At 52.5% G+C, this 14450-nt stretch overlaps 1 protein-coding gene across 1 annotated transcript in view; it reads right to left on the reverse strand.

Annotated features, from left to right (window-relative positions):
- LOC125960987 (zonadhesin-like) overlaps positions 1-12488 on the reverse strand; it is a 28053-nt gene extending 15565 nt beyond the window's left edge. Inside the window, exons 1-6 of the mRNA XM_049696881.1 lie at positions 10264-12488; positions 7308-7389; positions 7169-7202; positions 6184-6263; positions 5622-6106; positions 5466-5526 (exon numbers count right to left, since the gene is read on the reverse strand). Of these exons, the coding sequence (XP_049552838.1) occupies positions 5466-5526; positions 5622-5669 (109 nt within the window). The 5' untranslated portion in view covers positions 5670-6106; positions 6184-6263; positions 7169-7202; positions 7308-7389; positions 10264-12488. The remainder of the gene's footprint in view (positions 1-5465; positions 5527-5621; positions 6107-6183; positions 6264-7168; positions 7203-7307; positions 7390-10263) is intronic.
- Between the last annotated feature and the right edge of the window lie 1962 nt (positions 12489-14450).

Raw genomic sequence — 14450 nt, forward strand, 5'->3', positions numbered from 1 at the left:
CATATTGTAAGTAGATACAGTCAGAGAAGGGAAACCTCAGCTGCCTGAATATGGAGAGGTCAGGCTCTAGATGAGGCAAAAAGAGCCAGTATACCCTTCCTGCCACAAACAAAAAGCCAAGAGGAACCAGAAATGGGCAAGTCTGTGCCAGGCCAAGTCATGTACCCCGTGTTCATCCAAAATGACATCCCCGACAAGCAGTCATCTACTGTGCACCAGTCAATCTTTACACTTCCTCCCTTAAATCTCCCGAACCCATGAGCTAGGCATGATCTACTATTCCAGTTTTACAGAGAGGGAAACTGGAGCTAAGATAGGGCAGGAGGTACCCTGCAACCCCTGGCAGGTTCAGGGCCAGGATCTGATCTTGAGAACCCAATCCAGCACCCACGTACACCTCCTCCACTCCTGTCTTAATTCCAAACATCTATCACCCTGCTCTCCGGGGACATGTCCTGATACCCTGATACGTGGTTTTTTAGCTCACTGGGCTGTGAGCTGGAACCAGAAAGCCCCGATTAGGGACGTGGCCAGTCCCAGCCTTACGGTGAAGATTGGACGCAGCCTCCTCTTCCACGTAGCTGACAGGAGGGAGGGCGGCAGCTGAGGGCAGGGCCGTCTGATAGCCCAGCGCACAGCCCGTGCCGCATCCTCAGGAGCAGCGCACGCTGCCCTCCGCCTGGACACCCTCCTTCCTCCTTGTGTCTCCTGCTGCCCTCAGCCCCGCTTGGGGGCTGCTTCACCTCTGCAGCAGAGCCCCCTGTGCCCCAGGCACTGCCGCTCCCTAAGGGGGGCTTCTGAACTCCGGCAAGTCTCCAAAGTAGAAGGCAGGGTGATGGTTTCAGATTTTTGAGCAGAAGAGACTTCAAAATAAAAGAATTTTCTTTGTCCAGGTAGCAGCCTCTTCTGTTTCCCAACACCACATACCCAATTCCTCCAACAGTTACAGGATGAAAATGAAGTTGCAGGGGGCTTCCCTGGTGGCGCAGTGGTTGAGAGTCCGCCTGCCGATGCAGGGGACACGGGTTCGTGCCCCGGTCCGGGAGGATCCCGCATGCCGCGGAGCGGCTGGGCCCGTGAGCCATGGCCGCTGAGCCTGTGCGTCCGGAGCCTGTGCTCCGCAACGGGAGAGGCCACAACAGTGAGAGGCCCGCGTACCGCAAAAAAAAAAAAAAAAAAAAAATGAAGTTGCAGGAAGGACTAAAATCAGCTTGCAGGGCTGTATTTCCCATATACAGTGCTGCTGCCCATCAGAGACAGAAGGACCAACAGCCCGTGGGATACTGATCCTTTCTGGAACAGAGACCTTTCTCTCTGGAAGAAAAGTTATACACCAGGTCATCCAGGGCCTCTAGAAAGAGTTACTGGGAAGGCAGGCATCTCCCTGAGAAACCCAGATGGAAATGAGCATGAAGAAGGCATCCGATCTGCCTGAGACTGACACAGGTACACAGGTGGACGCGACCTGCCCTGGGGAGGGCGGGTCTGCGAGCACCTGATGTTGCTTGGGACAGTCACTTTGAGAGAAACTGGACACTGGCCAACTGTGACCAGGGTGTCCCTTTAAGGCAGCAATTCTACTTCTGGTCTTGATCCCCGGGATATTCTGACCCAAGAGGAGTAAGCATCAGGATGGTCCTACAGTATGACTTCTAGTATCAACTTATTAGGAACAATCTGACTGTTGATCAAGGGAGGCCCATGAAATAAATTGTTCCATCCATGCAGTGGGATACTATGTAGACGGCTGGAAAGTACTATGTACTGCATGATCCCATTAATGTAAAAATATCCTTGTAAAGTATACTTAGGTAGGTCTTTACATATAAAAGCTGAACTCCTTGTGGTGGTTATCTCTGGAGAGAGTAGGATGGGACAAGGGGGGATCTTATCACGGTGGGGGACAGCCTGGACCCAGGCTGGTTACAGGAGTGTCCCCATCTGCGCAGTGTGTCCTGCCTTCATCCCGCAGGTCCTCCTGCCCCGCACAGCCTGCCCACCCCCACCCCCTCCACCCCCCAACCCCCCAGAAGGTCTCTGGCCATGACGCAGAGCTGGATGCTGGACCTCAGAGGGAAGCCCTGCTCTGCACTGTGTCCTCCTATGGCCACACTGCTGGGCCCCACCTAATGGGCTTCCTGCAGACACTCAACTCTGGCCCAGTCACATACAGGAAAAGGAGTGACCAGATGCCGCCTCCAGCCTGCCTCTGGGGTCCAAGCCCCGGGCCAACCCAGCAACACACAGGAGGGATGAATCCCCAAACCACAGTGCCGAGTGCCCCAGGCCAGGCCCTGCACTCATCCCCTGTGAGTCCCTGAGGAGAGGTTCTAAAGCAGCAAACTAGCTTGTGGAGGAAGAAATCAGGGAGTAGCTGCCTCCAGGGGGTGGGGCAGGGATTGCCTGGGAAGGGAGCTGAGGGGACTTTCTGGGGGCAAATGTAGTGTCTGAGTCTTCATAGGGCTGGGGATTACACAGGTGTGTGCATTTGTCAGAAGTCATCAAATGAAACACTTGTTTGCTGCATTTCAAAAAGAGAAATCTTAACAAAAATTGTTACCAGGTAAAGATATGCACAATGAAGGGTTTGGAGGTGAGGTAGCCCCGTGATAAATGATAAGAGAAATGTTGTCAGATATAAATTGTAAATCCAGGTAGTGGAGAGAGGGGTGTCCATTGTACAATTGTTTCCACTTTGCTGTAGTTTTGAAAATTTCCATAATAAAATGTAGGAAGAAAAATATGAGGTGAATGATAAAAATTTAAAAATAAAACCATGGACACAGTGAGGCAGAAGTCATGGGCCCTACTGGTGACAAGTGACTAATGACAGGAACAGAGCAAAGGCTGTGGGAAGCCAGGGGGCAAGCTGACCAGGAAAGATTTCGGGCTTGAGGCGCTCTGAGAGTGAGGCTGCATGGGCTGGACCCTGTAAAGCTAAGGAAGGTTTTGCAGGGAGCCCAGTCCCCCCAGCCCCCAGCCTCTGCAGCAGATGGGCATAGAGCAGAGGTTGGACCTTGGAGGGTCTGGTTGTCTGGCTCAGGGGCCTCAGCCTCCATGGTCAGGCTGGGGTAGGGAAGTGGTCTTCTCTGCCCCTCGGGTCCTGTGCAGAGAACGGGCTGGAGCACAGGTCTGGAGGCAGGGAGGCCAGCAGAGGCCTCTGCCTAGTCCTGGAGGGAGGCCGAGAGGCTGAAGAGGCCACGTGCCTCACGCTCCCCACTCCCGGCTTCCCCACACCCGGCCCACTGACTTATTCAGAACGACAGCCTGATGAACAGCTTCTTCTACTTTATTTGGGGCCCAGGTTCCTGCCTTGAGCTTTCCCTCCAAGTGACAGTCATGCTGTGTGGCAGCTTTTGACAAGATGACAGCAGCTGTAAAGGTCAGAGCAGCAGTGCTGGGCCACGCCTGCAGAGGGTGTGCGGTGGGCACTTGTCACCTCAGCTGGGCCACCACAGGGCGTGAATGACAATGGGCATCTTCCCCTGTGGTTTGACAGGCCTGTGTATGTCCCAGGGACACAATCAGAGAATTGAAGCTGTCAGGGTGCTGCACGGCTCAGACGTGACACCAGAGAAGCAGTGACCCATGTCCCCACTCAGCACTGCAGGTCACAGTGTGGGATTCAGGAGGAGTCACACAGCTGCCACCCACAGCGGGCTCAGCTGGACACGCTTTCATCCTGGGCTCAGCTCGGGGGTGGGGGCAGCACCAGGGGTCAGTGATGGGAGTGTTAGTGGCAGCTCCTGTTGGTGAGGGCCACCGGCTTCTAGATCCTGTGCCAGTCCCTGTGAGCTCCACTGCATCTACGTCTCACTGCAGACCTGATAGTGGGTGTTGCTGTTTCTACTTCTTGGCGACAAAAGTGGAGCTCACAGGTACTCAGCATTTTGCACCGGTTTCGTGCCCATGGGCAGCAGAGCTCGGATATAAACACTGCTCTGTGTGACCCCATGGCCTATTGCACTGTAACCTTGCAGTTCGCACCGCGGCCAGGCCCAGCTTCCTGGGTCTGCGTCCAGCTGCATCCAGCTGTGTGCTGTTACCAGTGGGAGCGTGTGCTTATCCACCCACCTCAGCTCCACAAATCCCAGTGATGTGGACTCATGAGCCAGCACACACAGAGCTCACTGAGAGAGAGGGCTTCTATCAGAAAAGCAACTGCACAGGATCCTCCCCACACTGATGCAGGGACCCTTCTGGGGGGAGAGAGGGCATCCTTGTCACGTTCCAGATCTCAGGGAGAGGCCGACCCCGTTGAACCACTGGGTGTAGCATTGGCTGTGAGAATTTGTGCAGATGCCTTTGTCAGGCTGTGTTCCTCTTATGATGCTGAACTTGAACTTTGTCCCGTTCTTTCTTTCATCTGTTGAAATAATCATGTTTTCCTTCTCCATTTTGCTAATGTGCTAAATTACACTGATATTTTATTTTTTAATTTTAATTATTTATTTTAAATATTTATTTATTTATTTACTTATTTTGGCTGCACCGGGTCTTAGTTGCAGCACGCGGGATCTTCTCTGTGGCACGCGGACTCCTTAGTTGTGGCATGCATGTGTGATCTAGTTCCCCGACCAGGGATCAAACCCGGGCCCTTGTGTTGGGAGTGCAGAGTCTTACCCACCGGCCCACCAGGGAAGTCCCTACACTGATATTTTAAATACTGAATCAGACTTGCATTTCTGAGGTGATCCTTAATTAGTGTTGAGGTGTTGTTCTTTTCATATATTGTTGGATTTCATTTGCTAGTGCTCTGTTCAGGGTTTAGAAGCATCCTTTCTTATTTCTTTTTTTTCTTAACAGGATGAGGCACTCTGTGCTTTATTTTCTTATGTCTAAATAAAGCTTTTGGTTTTGAGGGGTTTTTTTGTTTTGTTTTGTTTTTTTGTGGTATGCGGGCCTCTCACTGCTGTGGCCTCTCCCGTTGCGGAGCACAGGCTCCGGACGCGCAGGCTCAGCGGCCATGGCTCACGGGCCCAGCCGCTCCACGGCATGCGGGATCTTCCCAGACCGGGACACGAACCCGTGTCCCCTGCATCGGCAGGCGGACTCTCAACCACTGCGCCACCAGGGAAGCCCTGGTTTTGAGTTTTAAAAACGCGATTATACTCAACTTCCTGGGGTAATTATTTCCTAACATATGTATGTCAAGTCATTTTGTGGTATACCTTCAATTTACACAGAGCTGTATGTCAAGTATATCTCAATAAAACTGGAAGAAAATGTAATTACACACAATATCCACACCACAGTCTGTGGCAGACATGCCTCATACAAACACACACTTACTTACATACTTAACGCACGATAACATATCCACACACGCACACACACACACACACACACACAACTTCACACACCAAACACACACACACACCACCCTCAAACGGACACACTCTGGCACATTCACTCCACACATGCACAAACGCCATTCAGTCTAGAACAGTGATTCCAGCACGTACCTCTTACACAGGCGTAGAATGTTTTCCCACCCATAACTTCCTTACAGGAATTTCCCACGAGCTGGAACAGACAGATGGGTGGCAGGGTCAGGGCGAGACAGGCGTGGCCATGGTGAGAAGCCCCCCTCCCCCTTCTCACATTTAGCCCACGCTCACCGATACAATAAAGCCTTCCTCATCACTGGATTTGGGCACATCATACATGTGGGTCTTTCCTTCTACAATCTGAATCAGCTACAAGGAAGAGGAGATGGTCGGCACACAGCCAGGGGTTGAGGACACAGCAGGTCCCATCCGAGAAGACAGGCTCTTGCCTCTTTCCGTGTTGGACTCCAATGGCCACACCCTGGCATCGGCCAGCAGCCCACCCTTGGCAAGTAGAAAGCTCCTCTGTCCACATCGATGGTGTGTAGCTTCATACAATACTGGCTGTTCATCTGCTGTGACTACCTGTTGTCCAGACACTTGGGACGGGTAGAGGACCATCCTCTGGGGAACCCTGGGACAGCTGCCTTTGAAAGCGTTCTCCAGCTGGGCTCAAGAGTGGCACCTGGTTACCTGTTCTGAATTACCTGGTCTCTCTGATAGTCCTTTACACCCAGGCAGTAAACCTTGGTCTTCATATTCCGAAGCCTGCTGACCTAACAGAAGAAAGATATTTAGTATAAAATACACAAATACATGAGGCACAAAGCTGTTAATGATGGACTAGACTCACTTCATTCTTAGCATTCCGTAATGTTGATGGCAGCAGTGGTCCAGCGGTCAGAGCATAGACTAGGCTGGTAGCTTTCTTGTCTGCAGAAGCAGCAGGGAGTGGCCTGGTCAGCAAGGCACCTGGAGTGACCTGCCTCAGGCTGTCAGGCCCGCAGCTGCTCCCACACCTCCTCCTCCTGGGGAGAGGCCACCCTGACCCGAGTACCCACCACCCAGAGCGCCTGGAGGGAGAAGGGGCCTCAGCCCAGGACCCACTTGACAGACAAGGAGCCTGAGACCGGATCAGAGCCCTTCCTAGTGGACCTTCACTATGGGCAGGTGGCACGGCCTTTGCCCTGAAAGGCAACTGCAGCTACTTCACTGGACGGGGACAAGCCTCTCAGGTGAGCGCAGGGAGGAGCAGCCAGAATGACTGTCAAGGTGCTTGGGCAGCAGCCCCCGCCCAGCTCCCCGCCTTTCCCCAGCAGCCCATGCATCCTTCCTGACAAGGGCTGCAACCCTACAGTCTCGATGCAGGTGGTCTGGGCCAAGTACAGCCATTTCCACTGGCGGAGGCACAGTCACAGGATGAGAGTCAACCGGAGGGAAGAGGCTCAAGGGAAAGGAGGCAGAGCCAGAGCTGTGGTGGACAAAGTGTGGGCAGCCAGGGGGACACCAAGGTCTCTGTTCCCTAAACTGAACCCCGTCTGCTCGCCATCCCTGGAAGTTCTCGTTTCTTTTTCATGCAGCCCAACCGTAGGTCAAGCATTTGATATCTAGTAAGAACCAGGAGTGTAATGCATGATGCCATGTGGCTCTCGGAAGCATCCCTGGCGGTGGTTTTCATCCTCACTGTGCAGACGAGGCACCTGCAGCACTGAGAGGACAAGGGACTCGCTCCAAGGGTCAGTGCTAGGAATTGGCCGGGGGGGTCTGCACCAGCCCTCACTGAGGCCCAGGCCTGGCTCTGTCCCACCTGAGCACAGTGACATCAGCAGGCAACTTACTATTGTAGAAAACTCTCGAAATCTGCTCATTTGCCTGCAACAAAATGAAGGAATGTTGGGGGAGGGCAGTGAGATGACCCAATAATTCTTTAAGAACTTGACAAAGCAGAGTAAATTCCCTTAGCCGTAGAGTCTATACCTTTCTCAATCCTGCCTGCATGTTTCTGGGTCCTGAGGGCACTACATCCCGAAGTCTTTTAAGACCATGTTTTATCTCATTTCTGAAAACAAATCAGAAAAGAGGGTTGAGGAGCAAGGAGGGTTGATTGCTATAAAACAGCTCCAGCTGTCCTGGTGCCATTCTGCCCTGTGCAGACCTGCCTGGACCAGAGAGGACACTAGCCACCCTGTCGTGACCCTTCTGCCTGTGTCTTTGACACTGACAGAACTAACCCTAACCCTTCTCTGTGCCCCATTCAGTGAGTGTGGGGGATGCTGCTTTGCTGGTCCCATGGATAGGGCCTGGCTTTCAATGTGCTCATCCCTGTCTCAGGCTTGCAGACCTCGGCGGACTCAGCAAGGGCCCTGCCTTGACCGTCCGTGGTGAGGCGGGAGCACCCATGGCTGTGCACCTGTGAATCCAGCACCGCCAATGTGACTGGCGGTACTGCTGGCACCTAAGGGGTCCCTGGTGAGGGCGCATCACCTTCCAACAGGCAAGGCTGAGTTTGGAAAGGTCACTCTGCTGATACCCCTGCCCTGTCCCCTCCTCCCCTGCCACAGACTCCTGAGGTGGACTTGGTCCCTCCAAGCCACTTCCCCCTCTGGATCGGTACTAAAGGAAGCAGTCAGGATGCTCCGTTAGAGTCTAGGGCTCCTGGGCTTCATGTGCTCCTGAAGAAAGAGACCATAAGCTGGAAAAGAGGCCTGAGGCCCGTCCATGTGGGAGGAAGAGCAGGGACCCCAGGCTGCCATGGGGATGGGCTGTCGGCCTCTGTTAAAGCAGATGCAGGGGATGGGACTGGGACACACCAGGGCTGGGGCTTAGGTTCAGGCTAGTGCAGTGTGATGGGCTGAGCTGTCACAGCAAGTCTAAGGAGAATGTGGTCCCTGAAGGCTGATTTCTCACTGTGGGCAGAAGAGATGCTCATGTGTGGTGAGATATGAGAGCCCCAGACCTACTCAACCCAGTTCAGGAGGAAAGGAGACCTGGGACCAATGGCCAGGGCAGGCCAAAGCCGGCCTTGCCTAGTCTAGCATAAATACAGGTCTTGGTGCTTTTTGGAAGATTTCAGTTTTGTCGTTTGCACCTTGCAATATCCTGAAACTCTCAGCCCTCCCCAGCCTCCTGCCCAGGACTCAAGTCACCAGGCAACGTTCTCACCTGAGTGGCTCTCCCTAGTGCTGCCCTCCCAGCTCTTCTCATACAGGGACACCAGGCTCCCAGCACCCTCGCTAATCCCTCCTGCTCTTAAAATACCCCTCTCATACCATAAGAGCCCCTTCCACCTCTTCCCAGTTCTCACCCACCCCCGCCATCACCCCTGGGGCTTCCTAGCCCTGTGCCGTCTGGCTTCTCCAGCACCCAGAGCAAGCCCTGCGTGGACCGCGCCATCCTCAGCCTGCTCCCCCTAGTGGCAGGGCTCAGAAAGCACCATCCCTCGTCCCAGTCCTGGCCCCACACGCTCTGCAGACCCACCAGAGTCACACCTCGTATCAGATCCCATCGGCCACTGCTGGACTTACCCTATACACCAGGACCCACCCCAGCCCTCTGCCACACCCTCCTAAACTCCTAGGGAGTTTTGGGAATGCCCAATCCCGGGCTGAGCCTTGCTCTCAGCGAGATTCTGTGGGCTCCTCCCGAGCTGGAAGCATCAGGGCCATGGTTGATTTTGAGCTGTCCTCGTAGGTACGTAACCCGCCCCCCCACCATCCTAACACACACACATAGAGGATTTCATATCTCTTCCTCTCCCCTGAGCCCCACTCCCTCTCCTGAACCCTCTGTCATGGAAGACTTCCTCTCCCACACTCTCCAGAGAGGACCAGGGATGCCCTCCATGAGCCTCACCAAACCTCTCTCGGTCTCGGTCTTGAGCCCACTGCCTTGGAGGGGGCAGTGGTCCTCCTCTCCCCCACGGGCAGCTCTTCCCCCAGAGGCCCCCGCCTCTCTCTGCCACCTGCCAGTTTCCTTCCCCATGGACTTCCTTTCTCCCACTTCAAACCCACTCTGGTCTCTCTCTTCTAAACTTGAACATGCACAAAACCACGCCTTCCCCTAGCTCACTGAACAGGAAGCACAGCCCCTGCTTCTCCAGGGAGCCAGGCATGCGGAGTGCTGTGTCCACGCACCGGCACCAGCACTCCCTCCCCCGCAGCCTTGCTGCAGCTGCTCACCTGCTGCTCTGGCTTCTCTCCAAGTTCCCGAACACGGCTCTGTGCCACAAATCCTGGACCCACTCAATTCTAAATGTCCTCAACCTCTCTTTGGTATTTCACCCACTGAACCGGGTTCCAGTCATTTGCATCATGAGCGTCGGAACCTCCCGGCTACTCGGGAGCTCCATAGCTTCCCACCTCCAGGGCTTTGGGCACCTCGCTGGGCCCTCCCAGCGGCCCGCCTAGGATGCTGGCGTGTGATGCTTCCCTCCTGCACCCCAGCCCACACTCATGGGCTCCCTTGTCTCAGACCCACCAAGGGACCAAGCTCCCCTCCACTGAAGCTCCAGCACTTCAGCACTGCCCACCCCCGCCTCCTGGTTCTGACTGTGCCTCCCCTCTTCCCCCACTGGCCCAGAGCAGAGAGTGACACACAGAGCAGGTGCCCAACACAGGCCAGTGTTCACAAAGGGCCCACACATCTGCTCCACCAGATCCCAGGCGTCCTTGCAGTGAGCCAGTTCTCAGGAAAGGGAAGAGCGCTGAGAGGACACAGGACAGGTGGAGGGCAGGGCTTAGAGGGGGCGGAGATGGTCTAGCAGCACGGGGTCTGCTAGGGCCAGCGCAGCCAGGGGTCAGTGGGAGCCATGGAGCCGGGGCTGGGGGTCAGAGTGGACGCTGAGGGGAGCCCAGGATGGCCCAGCCTGCTCCCAGTGGGAACTGTCAGCTCCCTGTGTCTCTCTGTTGCCCTGCCCACCAGGCCTGGGACTTACCTGTTTGAGGTGAGCTTCAGGACAATGCTGCCGTATGATGAGTAGGTGATGAGGGAAATGCGCAGTTTAGGGCTGGGGAGGAAGGATGAGCTCGTAAGCAGCCATGCACACTGGTCAGAATGAACATCAATGAGCAGCCCGGGAGGGGTGCATGTCAATTTCCCTCCTTGCACCCCAGCTCTTTTGCTTTGTTGCGCATTTCTCAAATCCTGGAAGTTTCACTCCTTTTGTGAAGGATTCGGAGGCCTATAAGATGTGTGATCTTGCTGGAAGTGAGTGCTGAGACGGCTTCATGTTCCATCCCTACACTCCCAACATCCCCAAAGTCCCTCTCTCTCTCACACACACACAGAGGCATATGCACACGCTCCCTGCACGCACAAGAAGGCAGACACTTATAAACTCCTGCATGAGGGCCTCTCCACTGGCCTCTCTTCTAATGTCAAATGCTCTGGACCTTCCCACACTTCCCTCCTCTCCTCTCTTCCCTGCCCGCCTCTTATCTCAGGGAAATTGTTCTACCTCTCAGCAGCCATTCACATACATCCTTCCCTCTTTCCCCCACTGTCTTCTGGTCTCTGGACTCTCATCTTTTGTGAAATTGCTGCAGTAGTTTCCCCAATTCTCCTGGTTCATTCATGTTCCACCTCATTTAATCCATAATTATCAGACTTTTCTCCTGGAGCACAACCTTGATCATGTCAGACCCCTGCCCTAGAATCATCTATAGCTCCCTATTGCTCAGAGCAGGAAATCATAAGCCCCAGGGCCTGGCATTATGAGCCCCATGGACTTGACCCCATGCTGTCCTGTTCAGCCTCATCTCCTAGCTCTCCCTTGAAGTAACCCCACTTTCCAGCCAAACAGACCACTCACTGCACAAGAAGTCTCCTTGATGGTTCCTGTTACCCTGTCCTTCCTCATCCTTCAAGATTTAGTTCAAAATTCCACAGTCTCTAGGAAGCTATGCTTGCGTTTCTTTTTTTTTCCCTAAGAATACTTGCTTTTTCCTTAAAGTTGCAAGTAACTCCTTTGTTCTTTTCTTTTGGCCCTTGGCACCCTTTAGCCCAGTATTTAGCTATGCGTTACCGATTTGCCCGTTTCCTCATCTATGAGGTCCTCAAGGACAGACTGTGCCCCCCACGTTGTAACCTGATTCCCAGGCAGGAGCCAAGAAGGATGTCGACACCTGATAAAACCAGTGATCGGTAATTCTTTCTGCTTCAGAACACTGCCCTGGGCTCTCTGCTCCTGATCCAAGGGACTCCCATGCCCACCGATTGTAAAGAGCTGTGTACTCTGCCTGTCAGAGGAAAACACCAGCCTTACTTTGTAAACCTCTTCAACAGTTTTTCTACTAAATCGCAAATGTCATCCCAGGATCTGCTTACGCTGTCCGACCTGAAAACAAGGAAGACTTGATTAAGAGGGATGAGGCACCTCCTCCTGGCGGGCAGAGCTGCTGCCTCCCGTTTCCGGCAGACCCTTTAGCATCTCTTCCCCACCACATGTAGCTGAAGGCTGCCACACTCCCGCAGCAGGCTCAGTGGGTCACCTTGGTGGTAACTTTCACCAGTGTGAGTGGTGGGGAGGGTGACCAACCTGACTTGTGTGCTTGGGGATGAGGGACTTTGGGTGGCAAACCAGGACGGCTGATACACAAGGAATAAGGGAGGAGACAGCGGTTGGAGAAGCCTAAGCAATTCTGATATGTTGGATCTCCTGGTACCCCAGCTTTGACACCACAACAAGAGCCCTGGCCTCAGGCAGGAGAGGGATGTGCTACTCAGACTACTTTACTTCACTACTTTCTTAGCAGCCTGCAAAGCTGAGCCGCTCTGGACACTGAAGGCCTTTTCTGGGAACACTCATGGGGAAGAACAGAACCAGGCCTGGGACACTGCCGTCTTGGTGTCATCATACCCCACCAGCAGGGAAAGGTGTGGGACCTTCCTATCCCTACTTTCAGTTTCTCACTGCCATTGGCTCTGACTTTAGTACCTGAATGGAGAATGAGGAGGCTGAAGGGGGTTGGAGCCTCATGCCCCCTCTGTCTAGGTGGGAAGAACTTCCATGTGCCCTACTGGCCAGGGCTCAAAGGTCCTTGCAATCCCACGCCTCTGCAGGTGTGCACTAGTGCAGGTTACGGAGGGCAAATGTGGGTCTCACTGGTTAAGTGTTTTTTTCAAGGTTCTGCAGATGGTAGGGATGAAACTGAGGCTGGTGCCCTGTTCTGGGCTCTTCCCCAGTGAATGATGGCTCATGTCTTTGATATGGATTGTAAGTCTGAGGAACCCACCAGGAGCTGCTTCCTTTCACCTCCAGTGATCACCATGCCCATAAACATCCTGAATGTCATATTTATATGTGTAATTCCCATATACCCAAAAGCATCCTTCTCCTCTCTACCATTCCTTCTGCCTCCTCTTGGCTGTATCTAGAACTGTCAAGAGATGGCGAGCACACTAAGAATATATAATTCTAACAATACTATGGTTATCATTCATGGAGTACGTATATACCAGACATGTTACATGCATGATTTCCAATTCCAAAACAGTTCTGTGATATCATTATTCCCATTTTACAGATGAGAAAGCTGAGGCTCTCACAGGTCAAGGAATTTGCCAAAATTTCCATGGACCTGAACCCAGAACTAGCTGCAAACCCCATGATTTACCCCCTGAACTTGGCAGATGTGGGAGACACTGCTGTGTGTGACAACTCTGGGTGGCAAAGCATAAGACTCTGTCAACCCAACAACAATACAGACTTTTCCTTAGGAGCTCCTATACTTAAGTGCGTGGCAACTCCTTTCCTAACTATTCATACCACATTCCACTTTCCTTCTCATTACTCCTCTCGTCTGTGTTCTCCCCCACTGAAGAGGATCTTCCAAAGGAGATATATAGGAAACAAAAGTCTTCAACCCACCCACCTCCTCTGGAAAAGGTTTCAGTGTGTGATTATTGTGAATGAAGTTCTCGATTCTAGAACGCAGAACACGAGTGCTCATGGCAGTGGAAAATACTACAGGGACCCTCAGGTCCCCAGGAAGGAGGCAGTTTGGAACAGAGCAACTACATGGGCTTCTGGCACACAGAGCTTCAATCATGATTTAGTGCCCACTCTTAAATGACAATGGAGAGACGAGGGTCACCAGCAACTTGAGGATATCTCTGATATTAAAGCTTGAGGCCAAAACATCCTAGTGAGATAACTATGCTGGGACATCGGAAGTGCCTATGGCAGTGTCATGCAGGGGAGCTGAGCTATCAGAAAGCTACATTTTCCTCTCCCCCTAATAAGAACTCAATAGAGAATGTATAAACCTCAAAAAGCAGGAAATAGCAGTCGATACAAGCACAGCATTGGAAACATGGTCATATCATCAGAAGAAAAATCTGGAAGATTTCTAAGTGGCTGCCTCTGGGAAGTGAGATCAAAAGTGGGGAGGAAAGGGTCAGGGGCCTCAAGATTTCTGTTGTGAACAATAATAGTGTTTGATTTAAAATTTATGTTCATTCAGTTTCTCCTAAATGTGAAAATAAAATTGCAAACAAAAACTTGTAGCATGAATGATGTCACCAAAATGGCACATCTGAAAACCTAAACCCTCGTTCCCCCATGGAGACATTGAACAAACAACCATAAGCTGTCAGCACTAACTTTGTAGGAGCCCCAGAAGACAAAAAAGGATTACAACAATAAAGCAAATGTGCAATTAAGAAATAGCTATTTTCAAAATGACAGGGGTTTTGTTGCATATTTCATCACACTTCTCCCACACCTTCTCTGGCATGGTGGCAGTTTTGGTCTTGATCACTGGCCCAGTCCCAGGTTGTCCTTGATCTAGAGGGAGCAGTGTCGACCTTACTTACAAATTATTGTGTAAAACTCTCCTTACCTGGCTGGAGTCAATTAGGATGTTTAAAATCAGCTGTGGGCATAGGTGAATTTAAAAACAGACACATACGCTCAGGCCAGGAGAAAGTTCAGGAAAGTCTTGAGAAGACCTTAAGTTTCGCCTTAGGCTGATCCCTAGGCTCAGTGGTCGTCTAGCTAAGCGCTAAAGGAATGTCCCAGCAAAGAAATATTCTGCAAAGAATGGAAGAGGTGGCCTCTCCCTGCCACCCCAGGTCTTTTTACAATTTTGTAACAGTTTTATGTTCGTTTCAGATCCTGGC

The sequence above is a fragment of the Orcinus orca genome, chromosome 14, assembly GCF_937001465.1.
Source record: "Orcinus orca chromosome 14, mOrcOrc1.1, whole genome shotgun sequence".
In the NCBI taxonomy this organism is placed as follows: domain Eukaryota; kingdom Metazoa; phylum Chordata; class Mammalia; order Artiodactyla; family Delphinidae; genus Orcinus; species Orcinus orca.